This window comes from Pan troglodytes, chromosome 3, assembly GCF_028858775.2.
Source record: "Pan troglodytes isolate AG18354 chromosome 3, NHGRI_mPanTro3-v2.0_pri, whole genome shotgun sequence".
In the NCBI taxonomy this organism is placed as follows: Eukaryota; Metazoa; Chordata; class Mammalia; order Primates; family Hominidae; genus Pan; species Pan troglodytes.
The window spans coordinates 107,098,844-107,114,511 of NC_072401.2; the positions used below are offsets into that span (position 1 = coordinate 107,098,844).

At 36.7% G+C, this 15,668-nt stretch overlaps 1 protein-coding gene across 1 annotated transcript in view; it reads left to right on the forward strand.

Annotated features, from left to right (window-relative positions):
• The window catches only part of ARHGEF38 (Rho guanine nucleotide exchange factor 38), a 128,207-nt gene that overhangs the window by 90,258 nt on the left and 22,281 nt on the right, over positions 1-15,668 (forward strand). The window contains exons 6-9 of the mRNA XM_001170503.7: positions 2,241-2,440; positions 5,664-5,797; positions 11,152-11,256; positions 12,689-12,808. Of these exons, the coding sequence (XP_001170503.5) occupies positions 2,241-2,440; positions 5,664-5,797; positions 11,152-11,256; positions 12,689-12,808 (559 nt within the window). The remainder of the gene's footprint in view (positions 1-2,240; positions 2,441-5,663; positions 5,798-11,151; positions 11,257-12,688; positions 12,809-15,668) is intronic.

Consider the following 15,668-nt stretch of genomic DNA (forward strand, 5'->3'; position numbering starts at 1 on the left):
ATACCTTTCATATCCTTGACTTGTTTCTTATTTAAGGGAATTATTTCTACTTTCTACTTAAGTGACTAAACTGTTGTATTATTGAAGAATCTCTGCTTACAATATATAAGAAAATGTCCTTCATATTTAAAGGTTTTGCTACTGATACACCATCAGTTAGAAAATATCTTTTGGGTTTTTTGTTAGTTTTTTTTTCAGTATAAATACTGAAAACAGTTTTCAGTATTTATAATAGATTTATTTTTAAAATCTACTTCACTCAGTCCTCTTGGAAACCAATAATCCATCTCTCCTTCCCTCCCTCTTTCCGAGTCTCTCTTTTTCCCTCTTTCTGCCTCCTTCCCCCTCTGTCACTTTCTCTCCTTACCTTCCTCTTTTTCTTCCTTAATAGATTTGGTGCAAATAGGTATGAAGTAGAAGATACGGCCTATTAAAGCAACTCTTTACTCCCTTGCAGACCTTTAATATTTATTCTGGTTTTCTTTTTAAAAAAATGTTGCCTTTGGGTTTGCTTTAGTCTTTGTCTCTCTTATGCTATCATCATTTTCTCTGCATGTGAACAAAATTCCTCAGCCATTTATTCACGTTTTTGGAAAAAACGTTCGGTATAAGATAAAAGTACATTACAGAAAATCTGAGAACTCTATCATTTCTCAGTCCACAAATATGCATTGAGAGAATACTGTATGCCATGCGGGAGGTAGAGTGGAGACAGGGAAACTGATCATAAACTGGCAAATAGGGAAACAAGATGATTCCAGATAGTGATAAGTGGAGAGATGTGATAGTGACTACTGTATGTTTGTGAATGTATGTGCATGTGTATTTCTGCACATGTGTGCATGTACATGTGATAATACATTCTTTTGTTTCTCATTTATCAAATGAATTGAATTAGATGGTCTCTAAGATGCCTTCCTACATTTTTTTTTTTTTTTTTTTTTTTTTTGCGACAGGCTCTCACTCTGTTGCCTAGGCTGGAGTGCAGCGGCTCACTGCAGCCTCGACCTCCCCAGCTTAAGCAATCTGCCCACCTCAGCCTCCCAAGTATCTGAGACTACAGGTGCCTGCCACCATGCCTGGCTAACTTTTGTATTTTTTTCTAGAGACGGGGTTTTGCTATGTTGCCCAGGCTGGTCTTGAACTCCTGGGCTCAAGTAATCTGCCTGCCTTGGCCTCCCAAAGTGCTGGGATTACAGGCCCGAGCCACTATGCCTGGCCCCCGACCCTTTCTAATGATGCAACTTTTCTAATTTTGTTCAACATTTTTATAGCTGTTTTACTATTCTAATAATATGGTCAGTCATTTATCCATAGCAATACTTTAAAAAATTATTGAAGTATAAAACATCCACCTATTGGGATTTGAAAACAGTGTCTGTATTTCCTATCTACAGTGTATCTTTATTGGTCTCTGCATAAAGAGGCTTTTAGAAATCACTGCCTTCTGTCTGAATGATCAATGAGAGTGGGCTAGACAATGGCATGACCAAGCTTGTAGCTTCTTCCCCTCCTGTGAACTGCCTAACCAGTTGGAATGGCTCCAACTTCGTCTCAGAAGCTGCTAAAGGAAAAGTCAGGCATGAGTCTCACTTTTGTGTAGTCATTTGAAGATTTGTTGACTAAGAATTCCACATGGAATGTCACTGTGTGATAGCAATGATTAGTGATAGGGATAGTAATAATAATAACTAAAGAATTATCACATTTATCAGAAGTCCCTTTTGGGGACTGTGGTAGAACCTACAAAACATTGTAAATGCAACTTCTCAATTTGGTGGAAGAGAGAGGCCAAGACTTCCTTTTAACTATACCTTTGCAAGTCTCTGTTAAGATTTTTAAATGGTTATTCTCCTCAATAATAATCACCAAAATGCCATCAGGAAAATGCATTTTTCTTTGTTGTCATGGTAAAATACGTTCTGAAATTGTTTCCCATTATATTATAAAGCCAATTATAAAAAACCTTGTAAACTGTACATGGCATATGGATGAAAATCATGCTTTGAGACAATTTGATGGAAAGATATACTTGTTTCTTTTAGGTTTTTGTTTCATAGTAGGGTCTTTCAGATTTGCTTCTTTCTGTCGTCTTTCGCTCTTGCTTTTATTTAGAAATTTTAGATATACAAATGGAAAAAAAGAGAAAATGTTTTAGAAGTAATCATAAAAACACACAAAAATGAAAATGTGTTAATAAAACATGTTTGTGAAACTGATATTATTTATCTGTATTGTAGAGGCAAACCAAACTTATTGGACATGGGCTCTTTGATGATCAAACCAATTCAACGTGTGATGAAATACCCCCTATTACTGTGCGAACTTCGGAATTCCACCCCTCCCTCTCACCCAGATTACAGAGCACTGGACGATGCCTTTGCTGCTGTGAAGGACATTAATGTTAACATCAATGAACTTAAAAGAAGGAAAGATTTAGGTAGGAAGAGACATGATGAATTGGTTGTTTTCCATTATTGGAGTGTTTGCTTTATGTTTCTGAGAATCAGAATGTTTAAGTAGTTATAGCAGCTGCAGTGAACTGATCATTTGAAATCTAGAATTAGAAGCTGGAGAGAAGAGTGTGGTTTTGCCTTGCCAGCTGGGTTAAGGAGAAGATTAAGAGGAACAAGAAATGAAATTAAAAAATAAATCAAGCAGCCATATGCTCAACTTCATTGGACCACTGCAATCCTGGTGACATATTGTGGGCTGAAGAAACCCATTGCATATAGTCCTCCTGTCACTGGAGATATGTGTGGTAAGAAGGAGAAATGGCCACGTTGCAATAGCAGTGGGAAGCAAATGCAGAAAGCACCCAGCAAAGGGGAAGATCTAGGTGACAGAGGCCATCTAGTCTTTTGGAGTCATCTGGTTCTGGCACACAGAGAATGGAGCTTTTGTGGCAATAATTTCTCTACTGATGTGAGCAAGTATACTTCTTTCTAGAATTAGCAAATTATTTTTAACTATTTGTAAGCTAAAATATAAAATTAGTGTTTAATGTAAAATTTCAAAACAGAAGGGATAATTACATGGTTCCTATACATCCCAGATAATGGTTCCTATAATCCCAGGGATAATTACATGGTTCCTATACATCCCAGAGGTAGTAATGCATTGAGCTAGGCTGTGGGTCCTCCCTCAGTGTGATTTGTGTTCATATGAGTTCTTAGTTGGTGTTGTACTGCTAATATTAAATCTCAGTTTGACATTAAAGCCACAGCAGGACTTTAGAGCTAAATGGTCTAATCACTTTATTTATTTTTGTTTTATTTTCTGATGTTTATTTCAAAAGTCATATATTTGTATTAGTAAATTAAAAAGAAAGGTGTAGAGTAAAAAGTAAATGTTATGGAGTAAGAAAACTCCGTGAACAAAATGAAGAGATAGTATACAAAGGATCGCTGTCCAGACTATATAATCACTGACATTAAATCAATACAAAAACATTGTAATACAAAAAGGTTAAAAATAAAAAGAAGCAATTCACAGTTTTAAAATTCTAATCTTCATTTATACTCAGGGAAATGTAATCATTGAAATCACACTAACATACCATTTCCAGTCCAAGAGACTGGGGGGAAAAAGTAATGAATACGCTAAATGTTTAATCTCAGTCTACAGGTGAGAATGTACTTGGAATCACTAGTTTAGAGAACAACTTGACAATACCTAGTAAAGTTGAAGATGCACAGACCGGAGACTCAGAAAATGAATTTCTAAGTATTTGCCCAAGAGAGATTCTTGCCCTTGTGCTCGAAGAGAGGTGTACTGGTAACTAGCATTGTTCATAAATGCAAATAAAAAAGACACATTAATCCAGATAGTGGATAAACTGCATATTATACACTACAATACCACAAGAAGATAAAAATTAACTAAATAAAAAAGTAGGCGTATCAATGGGTTAATCTCAAAAACACAATCCAGAGGGTTCTTTTTTAAAGTAAATTTGCAAGTGGTAGAAGAATATGTGCGATATGATGCTATTTTATAAAGTTTTAAAACATTCAAAATGTATTTTAAAATTCCAAACATCCACAGTAAAAGCATAAAAATAGATACAGACATTATAAACCCCAATAATTAGGATAACATTTCCCTTTAGGGATTATACATGGAGATCAGGGTGCCTCAACTGTTAGGTGAGTTGTTTTAAAAATAAGAAGACTGGAAACAAAGCAAAATGTTAAGACCGGACAAGGTTTTGGATAATGGCAGTTGCATTATTCTTTATATTTTTCTGTTTGCTTAAACTATTTCAAAGTTTTGAAGAGTAAAATTCTTCCCTTTCCACCATGATTCCAGTTTGCATAGCTAACATTTTATTGTTTTCTTCAGACGTACTGTATCTTCTTTTCTCTTTTCTTCTGTCTTTCTCTCTCTCTTCCTCTCCCTCTCTCCCTTTTCCTTCTTTCCATACTTCTTGCAACATATATGGTACTATAGTTTGCTTTTTTAAAAACTTAATCGTATACAATGAACATTCTTTCAATTAATATTGCCTTCTTTTTAATGTTTCCATAGCATTTTATTTATGAGTATATCATTATTTATTAAACTATTTCTCTAAGGATAAACATATAGATGTTCCTAATACCTTGCTGTTAGAAAAAAATACTCTAACAAATAAAACTTTGTATACTTGATTATGGAAAGCAGATTTCTCTGCATGAACTTCCTGGTAAAAGACTATGAATATTTTCCTTTTTGTTAGTTTCTGCCAAATTGTTTTCTACAAAAATGTGTTGGTTTAATTCTCATCAGCAGTCTGTAAGATTGTCCATCTCCCTACACTTTTACCAACACTGAATGTTAGAGACATTTAATGTTTTCAACATTATGAAAGGTGAAAATGATTGCAAAGATAAATAAGTGAAGCTCAGAGAGGTTATTCAGCTTGCCCCAAATCTCTCAGCCAGTGAAGAGGTGCTCTAGGATCTGAGGTCTCCTTACATTGGGCACAGTTGTCTTTTCTTTTCTTTTCTATATTTTTTCTTTTCTTTTTTTTTTTTTTTTGAGACAGAGTCTTGCTCTGTCATCCAAGCTGGAATGCAGTGGCATGATCTCGGCTCACTGCAACCTCTGCCTCCTGGGTTCAAGAGATTGTCCTGCCTCAGCCTCCCAAGTACCTGGGACTACAGGCGCGCACCACCATGCCAGGCTAATTTTTGTATTTTTAGTAGAGACGAGGTTTCACCATGTTGGCCAGGCTGATCTCAAACTCGTGACCTCATGATCCGCCCACCTCGGCCTCCAAAAGTGCCGGGATTACAGGTGTGAGCCACCGCGCCCGGCTGAGTTGTCTTTTCATTAGTTAGATCTTGATTCCCCATTCCAGAGGCCTCAGATAATAAATGTATTATCTGAGACGAGAGGGAGAACATTTTTCTAGTATCAGGGATTTCTTTAATATTGTAGATAAATCAAACTTAATCCTTGAGGGGCTTTTGTCCTTGTTTCTGGAGGTCAGTGGGGTGGGTGCCTGACTGGGACATGGGTGGACAGTGGGGCTGGAGCATATGGCCTCTGCAGCAGAGGCTCAAAAATCATATACATATTTATCTTGAATATAAATACTCGTCTTGAAAACTTTGGGTGAAGTGCACACTTTCTATGCTGCATGTGTTCAGCTATGTTATTACATTCTTCCTTTTCAGTTCTAAAATACAAGAAGAATGACGAGGATGAATCACTTAAAGACAAATTGTCTAAACTAAATATTCATTCAATTAGCAAGAAATCAAAAAGAGTGACAAATCATCTGAAGATTCTGACCAGAGGAGAATCACAGGTAATTTTTCTTCTTGGACCACCCACCTTTTCCCAGGGAACATGAATGCTGATATTTTTGTGAGGTTTTGTTTTGTGAGGACTATTTCTAGAATACTGAGAATCAAGGTAATTGCCCTATGCTGTTCTCTTGTCTCCCTCTGTCTCTCTCTCTCTGTCTGGAAAACAGGGGTGGGAGTGGGAATAGGATTGACACTGTCTTAGCTGTAGTGCTTCTACTCAAGAAACAGACAAAAGAGAGGCACGGACATGGGACATAAGGTTGCCCCAGGAGTCCTGATGCTCATCATCAACTAGCACATATTCTCCCTCAAGGCAACGCCCTTCTTCTATCCTGTTTTACTTCTGCTCTTAAAAGTTGTACTTTTCTTTAGGGATCCCTTGATATTCATTTTCTCTTTATGTCATCTTTATAAACAAAGTGTTTAGAGGCATAACTTAGTGCAATTATTTTTTCTACTCCTTATCCCCTTCCTCTTCCCTCACTCCCCAGGTGCACATTATATTAGTGAGTAACAGTCCTGTGTCAGCTGTTTAGCCTAGCTTGAGCCACTGTCATCTCAATCCCTAATAAATAATAGATGGATTAGCAAAGACTCTTAAACTTTAAGGTGCATTAAGAATTACCTAAAAAGCTTGCTGAAAGACAGATTCTAGGGTTCCACCTGCCTCAAGGGTACAATCTAGAAGTCTGTATTTTTGCAAACACTCTAGGTATTTTGAAGCCAATGATTTTAAAGTAAGTTATCAACAGAACACACTTGCAATTCTTTGAGAATCACAAGATAGAAAGTTCATGGTCCTGAGATGGTAATACAGTGGGCTTCTAACCAAAATTAGGGAAGATAGTTCTTAGTATACTATCTAGTCCTTCTTTTTTCCTTCTCATTTGCCTGTTTTTATCACTCATGTATTAATATCTCTAAGATTTTTAGTTTGAACAAGAGGCAACTGTATGGTGGTTCATGTTGGTTTCAGATGGCTTTGGTAGCTGCTGTGGTCTTTTCTCCTTCCGTTAAGTCTTTGCAGTTTTCCAACCACTTAGGTAAAAGCAGCCCCTTCTTCCTCTGGAAAGGGCTAATATATTGACTCTATATTTCAATCTTGACACTATTCATATTTGCAGGAGTCAGCACAGGGAAGAAATTAAGAACAACATCTTTGAAGTTATCCAAACCTGGGTTTGAACCCTACCTCTGCCACTTAGTAAATGTTTGTTTGGGGGCACATAACAAATTCAATGTAATCATCTGTAAATTCGGATTCTCCTAGTACTTAACAAATGGGATGGTTGTGAGGATTAAATGAGATGATGCACACATCAAGAAAACACCTAACATAGTGTGTAAGCACTCAATATACTTTGGCTGTCATTATTATCATAAATTTAATCATTATTATTTTATATCATCACCTTGTATGGTTATTTACCTTTGAATGTGCAGACTTTCCTTCCTATGTGATGTTAAGTCCTTCATACATGGTGTATTAATTGTATTTTTTACTTTCTGTATTTTATAATGTTTTGACATTTTAAAATACCTTTCTGGCTGAGCAGACTGCCCTTCTAGGGCTAGCCAATTCTTAGGGATAGCAAATGGCTGGAACACAACTTTCATATGCAAACCAATCAATCTTGAGTATATAGCTCTAACCACATCCTTATCTAATTCTTACACACCAAGCCAATATCTCCCCTGCCCTAAATCATTTCAGGGCCCAGTACCGGCAACTAGAGATTACCCCTATATCCCAAAGCCCATTGGAGTTATTTAAAATAGCCAGTCCTAAACTCTTTACTCTGCCCCTGCCTCACCTTTTGCAAGGAAATCCCAACAGAGGTTCTGGTCTAGACTTTCTCTTTACTCCTATCTTCTGCCACTGCACCAAAACCTGGTGCTTTGCCTCTAGCCCTGTGTGGCATGTGGTGACTCCTCTCTCTGGGACCTGTGAGTATAATAAACTTCTTCCTTCCAAGTCATGTTCTTGTTTCTTCTTGTGACTGTACCAAATTTACCAACATGTACATTCTTAGAACACAAGGCTTGAATTATTTTTGTATTTACTCCTTAATATCCTTCTAGGGGCTAACTGGGTCCATTGCATGTAAGAGGTTCCTCTTCTCAACGTGGAACTATAATGTAAGAAGTTTGGGACATTTATGGGATATGCTCACATATCTGAGAAAGGACAATGAAGACATTTCAACTAAAGACAACCATATTAAAATCAAATTGGAAATTTATTTAAGAAGAGATTGTAGCCATAATAGAGATAGGCATGTGTAAATGTAGGGCAAACAATTCCCCCCCAGTCTTTGGGATTTTGCTTCTGACTCAAGACAATTCTATTAAGGAATAATAGCAGCCTCTAATTCTGGGCAGGCTTTTGAATAAGCTGTTATATTCTTTAAGACATTTATCATCAACTTCTTATATTTCTCAATTGTGAACTAAAAGTGAATTGTAGTTAAAGTAGCCTGAAGGGATATTAATTAGATTTTTCCCCTTAATCTTTTGAGAGGATGTCCTGTCAGCAATGAAGCATTTTACTGTTAATCAGAAAATCAGCTGCATAGGCTGGACGGGAAAAGAGATAAATCTCAAATCAATCAATTTTGCACTTGTCAGCAGCTCAGGTGAAATATTGGTAGAGTTAGGGTATAAAGCTATTACCGAAGAGGAAGATTCTATTCAATTCATCATACATATATTGAACTCTCTTGTACCCAGCACCATGTTAGAGATTGGGACTACAAAGATGAACAGGTATAGGTTCTGAATTCAGACTGCTTGGGGTTGAATCCTGATCCTACTATACCGTGGGTAAGTTTCTTTAACTGCCCATATTAACTAGGGTAAAGACAACATATCTGTCACAAAGAGATTCCAAAGGCATAGTAGGCTAAGTCAGGTAGTTGTTTATTTCTCTCTCTCTTTTTTTAATTTTTTTAGAGACAGAGTCTTGCTCTGTTGCCCAAGCTGGGCTAGAGTGTAGTGCCATTATCATAGCTCGCTGCAGCCTCAAACTCCTGGGCTCTAGCAATCCTTTCACCTCAGCCTCTCAAGTAGCGCAGACTACAAGCATGTGCCACTGCTCCTGGCCGCTCTCTCTGTTTTAAGAGTCCTGAGATGTGAATCCAGTTGAGCTCTGCTTCATAAGATCCTTCAGGAACCCAGTTCCCTTAGTGATTTTTCTAAACATATTGTTTTCATTTGCCTGGTTGAAGCTGTATTCCTGCCATGTCTTCTTTCAAGTCCCAAAGAAATGTTATAAGGCCAAGACTCAGACATGAAAAACAAGGCTTCATCCACATCCTATTTGCACAAACCTGGTTACCAGGGCAGAGCCAGCTGCAAGGGAGTTTGGGAAATGTAGTCTCTAGCAGGGCAGCCAAGTGTCCAACTTGAAATAGAGGTGTGGATTCTATCAATAAAGGGACAGTAGGAGGAATGTTAACAATCTCTGCCATACCTCCTGAAGCTTCTGTTTCTTTATCTCTAAAATGGGAGTAATCATAATTCCATTATATATGTGTAAGGATTACAATGAGAAGGTGGAAGAAAGGTTTTGGCAGTGTCTGGAACATAGTCAGTGTTTAACAAATGTTCGCTATTATTTTCATTAAAACAACAATAGTTAATCTGAAACAACCGAAATCCATCAGTGGAGAGAATCACTTAAATCATTAACCAGGGTTATGAGAGCACATAGGAGAGAGCAATTAATTTTCTATAGTGGGAAGAATAGGAGAAAAGGGAGGATTTATAGAATGGGTGACATTTGAACTAGTCCTTAAAAATAAACAGGATTTTGCAAGGCAGGAAACGAACAGCAGTATATTCCAGCAACAGAAAACAGCATGGAAAAGTCTCGCTTATAGGAAAGTAGAATTGGGCAATATTTCTCACAGTGTGATTCTTGAACCTTCTACTTTAGAATCATCTGGGTCCTAGCCAGATGATATACAAAATAAAATATCTGGTGACGCCTCCTTGGAAACTGCATTTTAAAAAAATCTGCCCTAGCATATTGTTATACACACTAGACTGAGTTGGAGCATAGCAACCCTAAGGCAGAGAATGTTGGATTTTGTGGGGATTCCAAAGAACTCTGCTGCCTATTTAATCAAAAGCTTTGTAGATAAACAATATTAAGAAGTTTAAAAATAAAATAAAATGTCACCATTTTTGATCCATTGAGTTCTAATATCAACCATCTTAAATTTAAAAACAGATGAACCAAGCACTGCTATGGTTATTACCCAGTGCCAAGCTTAATAATACATACCCTATTCCATGAAGCATTTGCACGTTCACACAGATTTTGCCAGGATGAGGCTGGTTCCGATCTTGTTTTGTAGCCATTTTGATAGCCAAGAAATACTGCTTGCTATTAATAGCAGCAATAAATGTGTGCTCCTAGAAATTGTCACAGCATAAAAAGCATATCTTTCTGAATTCTAATGGATGTACATGTAAGATGACAAAATAACTGAATACATGTGACACTATCTTAAGTCTGCTGAGTTATCTTAACAGAAGGACTATTTTTGCTAAGATTATATATTATCCTTCAAGTTTGAGTTGATAAAGAATTTTCACATTTCTTTTTTTTTTTTTTTTTTTTTTGAGACGGAGTCTCGCTCTGTTGCCCAGGTTGGAGTGCAGTGGCATGATCTTGGCTCACTGCACCCTCCGCCTTTTGGGTTCAAGCGACTCTCCTGCCTCAGCCTCCTGAGTATCTGGGACTACACGTGCACACCACCAGGCCTGGCTACTTTATGTATGTTTAGTAGATACGGGGTTTCACCATATTGGCCAGGCTGGACTCGAACTCCTGACCTCGTGATCCGCCCGCCTTGGCCTCCCAAAGTGCTGGGATTACAGGCCACATTTATTTAACCATGAATCTAAGAATATTTTCTAAATAAGCACTGTTAAATAAATTGGAATGAATCATACGAACAAAACAAGAAGTTCTAGTCAATAGATCAAATGTGGCTATTTTATAAACCCAAAAATGTAATATGGTTTGCGTACATACATAATGTATGCCATTAAAAACTACAGAGAAAGTTTTACAATACCACATCTACTGTGACATGGGTGAAGCTATGTGGAAATTAACAACAGCAATTTGAGTTATAGGACTTGGCTTTACTACACTAACTGAGCATCAGTTGTGTTATGTACCAACAGAGAAAGTATGTGTTAAGACAGACAGCATGTCATCAAATGTTTTCATATCATCAAAGAATTTTCTTTTGTAATGTGCTGGACCAGTATGGTCTGTGCTATTTTAAAAAATATCTGTTTCATTTGAGTTATGAAAATAATTTCATATATATTTTAGGTTAAAGACAATACCTTTAACAGAGAAGAAAAGCTGTTTAGAGCTTTAGAAAAGACTGTGAGGCTTTGTGTGAAGAACATTTCACTCTGTCTTCAACACATACAGGTAGGTGAGACACAACTGTTTTCAGTGTTCTACAGGAACATCTGATACAAACCATTGATTTCCATGGTTGTTTTGAAGAGTAAATGTGACTGTTCCTTCCTTTATGTTATGACACTGGATCAAAATTGGAAGGCTGCAAACTGCTGGTAGAGGAAGCCAATATATAGAGGTGTTTTGCTGTTTGACCTCTTACCTGCTCCACTCTCTCCCCAGTCCAAATAGTCATATTGTGGGACTTTTTTGCTCAGATGATTGCTTCATGGACTATCAGCATGCTTTCTTTGCAACAGAGATGAGTTCATTAACACAAAATTGCAAGAGACAGAAAATTTGTTTGTTTGTACTAACACATCTCTTTCTAGTACCTAAAATAAGTATAAAAATCAATATAAAGGAAAATAAATTGAACTACAAAATCCTATTAACTACAATATGGAAATGCTCCCATGAGATTATGTTAGAAAACAGAAATACTCCCAGAAATTTCCAATCCCATAAGAAGTTGTCCTGACCCTTTGAGAATCACTGATTTCAACCAACTAATTGGAGTACAGTATGATTATGCTTGGTAGAAAAACCAGTCAGAGGTTTTTTCTAATGGATCTCATAAAGAGGAAACAGTGTCCTTCATGCCACCTTGACAATGGCTATGACCATGACACATAGAAAGTTAGTAGTGTTACATATAAATCAGTTACCAAACTGTCCCCTTCTATATTCCAGAAGTTTTTCTCCTGGATATCTTAGATATCTGTTTCTGGAAGCAGATGTTTGCACTCTTATATAAAATATCAGAATGATTTGGAGACAAGTTTCCATGTACATGTACCATTCTGTTCTTATTTATTATCTGATACAAAGCCTACTTTACAATCTGGTTTGCTATTTTCTTCCTAAAATGCTGCCTTCTGTGAAACGAAAACCAAAAACAGTTATAACAGCCAGAGAGTAGTGGGAACCCTATCCTTTATGTATCTTTCAAGGAGTAAATGTCTCTTGGGAACATCTACAGGAAAGTCTTCTATTTCCACTAATAGATTCAACAAAAAATGTAAGCATCTTCTCTTAAAGAGAGCATTAAATTTTCTAAGGAAAACTGATGAATTTAAATCAAAGAGGAGTGATTTTTAATATAAGAAATTTGTAAGAATTGCAAGCTAAAGAATAGCTAATGAGGGAATTTAAGATGGACTGTTTAATCAAAGAGGGTCGTATACAGAGTACTATGAGAAAGAGACATAAGGAAAATGTAAGGAAATATATTCTTACAAGCAACCTGATTGTACAGAGCATTTATAAAATGTTTGTTGTTCCTTTTTAAATAACCTCTCAGTGATACTTAAGGGTTATGCTGACGAAGTCCACATTTGGGATATGTTAATTATACTGACCTCAAAACTTGCCTTTTTTTAACTTTGTTCTTGGGTTTCAGGATGCCATGCCCCTGGCTCTGCAGAGTGTGATGGACCTTCAGGAGATTTCATACAACAAAGACGATGAGATGGACTATTCTGAGACCCTAAGTAATGCCTTAAATTCGTGTCATGACTTTGTAAGTTATTTATATTCACAGATAAATGCAAATTAAACAGTGAGGTTGAAAGGAAAGCTGCTTTTTGTTTGTTTTTCTGGAGTCAGAAATAAAACATGCACTAAAGCAAATATTAATGTCAAAATTAGTAGATTTAAACGGGATTTTAAAAAATCATTTAATATTTTTAAAGTGGATTAGTGAGGATTTTACTATGATGGAAATTTAAGAGGACCACAGATTGTGTTTCTAGGGGTAGCCAGTGTCAGTGCAGCTTTTAAAATTAATATTTAGTTTAAGTCTGCATGTGAAATATTAAGAAATTATTAAGTTAGAAAGCTTTGCTTTTCTTTTTCTTTTTTCTTTTTTCTGGGACAGGATCTGGCTCTGTTGCCCAGGCTGGAGTGCAGTGGAACAATCTCAGCTCACTGAAACCTCTGCCTCTTGGGCTTAAGCAATCCTCGCTCCTCAGCCTCTCGAGTAGCTGGAACTAAAGGGGCACACCACCACACCTAGAAAATTTTTTGCATTCTTTGTAGAGGCAGGGTTTCACCATGTTGCCCAGGCTGGTCTCAAACTCCTGGGGTAAAGTGAGCTATGCTTTTCTTAAACAAGTCTCTGGAAATGCCTTGAGTCCTTACAGAAAGAGCAAAGGTACTCACCGAGGATATGACACTTATTAACATGCTATATACTGGAAGGCAAAGACTTCCTATTGAGAAAGACTTTTATTTAAGAGTCATATGTTATTTATTTTGTTCCACGGTAAAACATTTATTTTGTAAGAGTTCTATAAAATATATCTTGGGAATCATAAAAACATGCTTGAGCCAATAACACATTTTAGTAGTAAGTTACTCTTGGTAATATTAGTTTTAATTTAGTGCCTTGTGTTTCTATAGGTATTATTATTTCATAGTAGTATTTCAAGAATTATATAGAAGATAGACTGATCATCTTGAAAGTGGCATTTTCGTGTTGGCATTATAGGCATTTTGGGTAAGACAAATCTTCATGGAGTGGCCCTTTTGTTGGAGGATGTTCAGCATTTTTGCCCACCAGGCTCAAAATCTCAGTAACATCCCCTCACATCAAGACGTTGTGACAACCAATGAAGAGCCTCACATAATTCCAAACCCTAGGAAGTGATACAGCCCCCGGTCTAGTAGAAAAACCAGGCAGGAGCATTTTGCTTTTCTGGCACTGGGGAATGGAAAGTCAGGCTTACATCTGAGCTAATATGATAGAGAAACAGGTCAACGACAGATGAATGGATGGATGGATAGATACAGACAGATAGATGATGGTGATGATGAGATAGATAAATAGATGATAGATAGATAGATAGATAGATAGATAGATAGATGTTTTTACAGTATATGTTTAATGGAAAAGGTGTGGCTAGTTCTTTATGTATTTTCTGCATTTAATTATAGAGAGCACACATTCTAGAAAAGTCTTTAAAGGTTTGCTCTTTAGCTTAGTTCCAATACATTAAGTTAATATATATTTATTGAGTACCACCTGAAAGTGTGATATGTAGCTTCTCCCTCAGCAAGCATGCTCCTGACTTTGATGGAAAGAAGCCAGAAGTGTCCTGCATACCTTGCATAAAACCACAAGATGATTAATTAGGCTAAGTTAAAAAAATTGTGAGAAGGCTCAATATAAAAGTAACTTTTGTGGATAACATATATAGAACTCTTTTTAAAAATCAAATATTAAGAACTCAAAATCTATCTAAAGGCAGAGCAGTTATTCTTATCTAACCATGAGTGATACATATCTACACTTTTTTTAGGACAAAATAATAAAGTCTAATTCTTATTTGTTCTAACAACAATTCCTAAGTAAAGGTGAATCATTTTGTGTCTATGAGTCACTGGAGATATATATATATATATATTACTGTAATTAGATTACCTGTAGAATCCAGTCAAGTCACAAACATAGTAATTTATCCCAGACACAGTAAATAGATTCTTTGTTTATCAAGAGACTCATTAAACAGTCTGTAGGTGTATATTGATTATCTCATAAGCTAGACATCAAATTTAATTTGTGTTGGCTATTGCTGGTGCCAATAAGAGATTGGTTTCCCTCTCCCCTAGATTTCCCATGAGTTCAGACCAACTTACCAGGGGCCATTTAAGTTAATTAATACAAGCTGCTGCTCAGATACTGATTCCCTAGGAAAGCTTTGGGGTTACAAAAGAGAAACCTACTTCCAAATTACCATAAAATATCATATAAGCATATATGATGAAGGGTAAAGTAGGGCAGTCAGCAAATGTAAAACAGAAGAGAAATAGAAGAAATTAAATCTAGGATGATCAGGTTATGTCATGAAGTTGGGCAGTTCTATGAAGTTCATTTTCAATGACTCAGGCCAAAAAGTGTAAACAATTTAAGACACAGAAACAGCATCAGCTTAATCCTTTAATGTATTTAAAACAGAACGTGTAGGCCAAGGTGAGAGGATTGTTTGAGCCTAAGGGTTCCAGACCATCTTGGGCAATAGAGTGAGACCGTATCTCTACCAAAAATTTTAAAAATTAGCCAAGCATGGTGACACATTCCTGTAGTCCTAGCTATTCGGGAGGCTGAGGTGGGAGGATGGCTTGAGCAGAGGCTGCAGTGAGCTGAGAAAGTGCCACTGCACTCCAGCCTGGGCGACAGAGTGAGACCCTGTCTCAAAATTAATTAATTAATTAAAAATAAAACAAGTTACAACTCTGTGGTCATTTCTGTGTCAAGATTAAAATACCTTTATTAAGGGGTTACTATCTGTATAGGGGATATAATTCCACTATCAAACATAAGCCTCCAGGGTAGCCAGGGATTTGGGGCTGATATGGGAAGAATAGGGTACAGTCTCCTA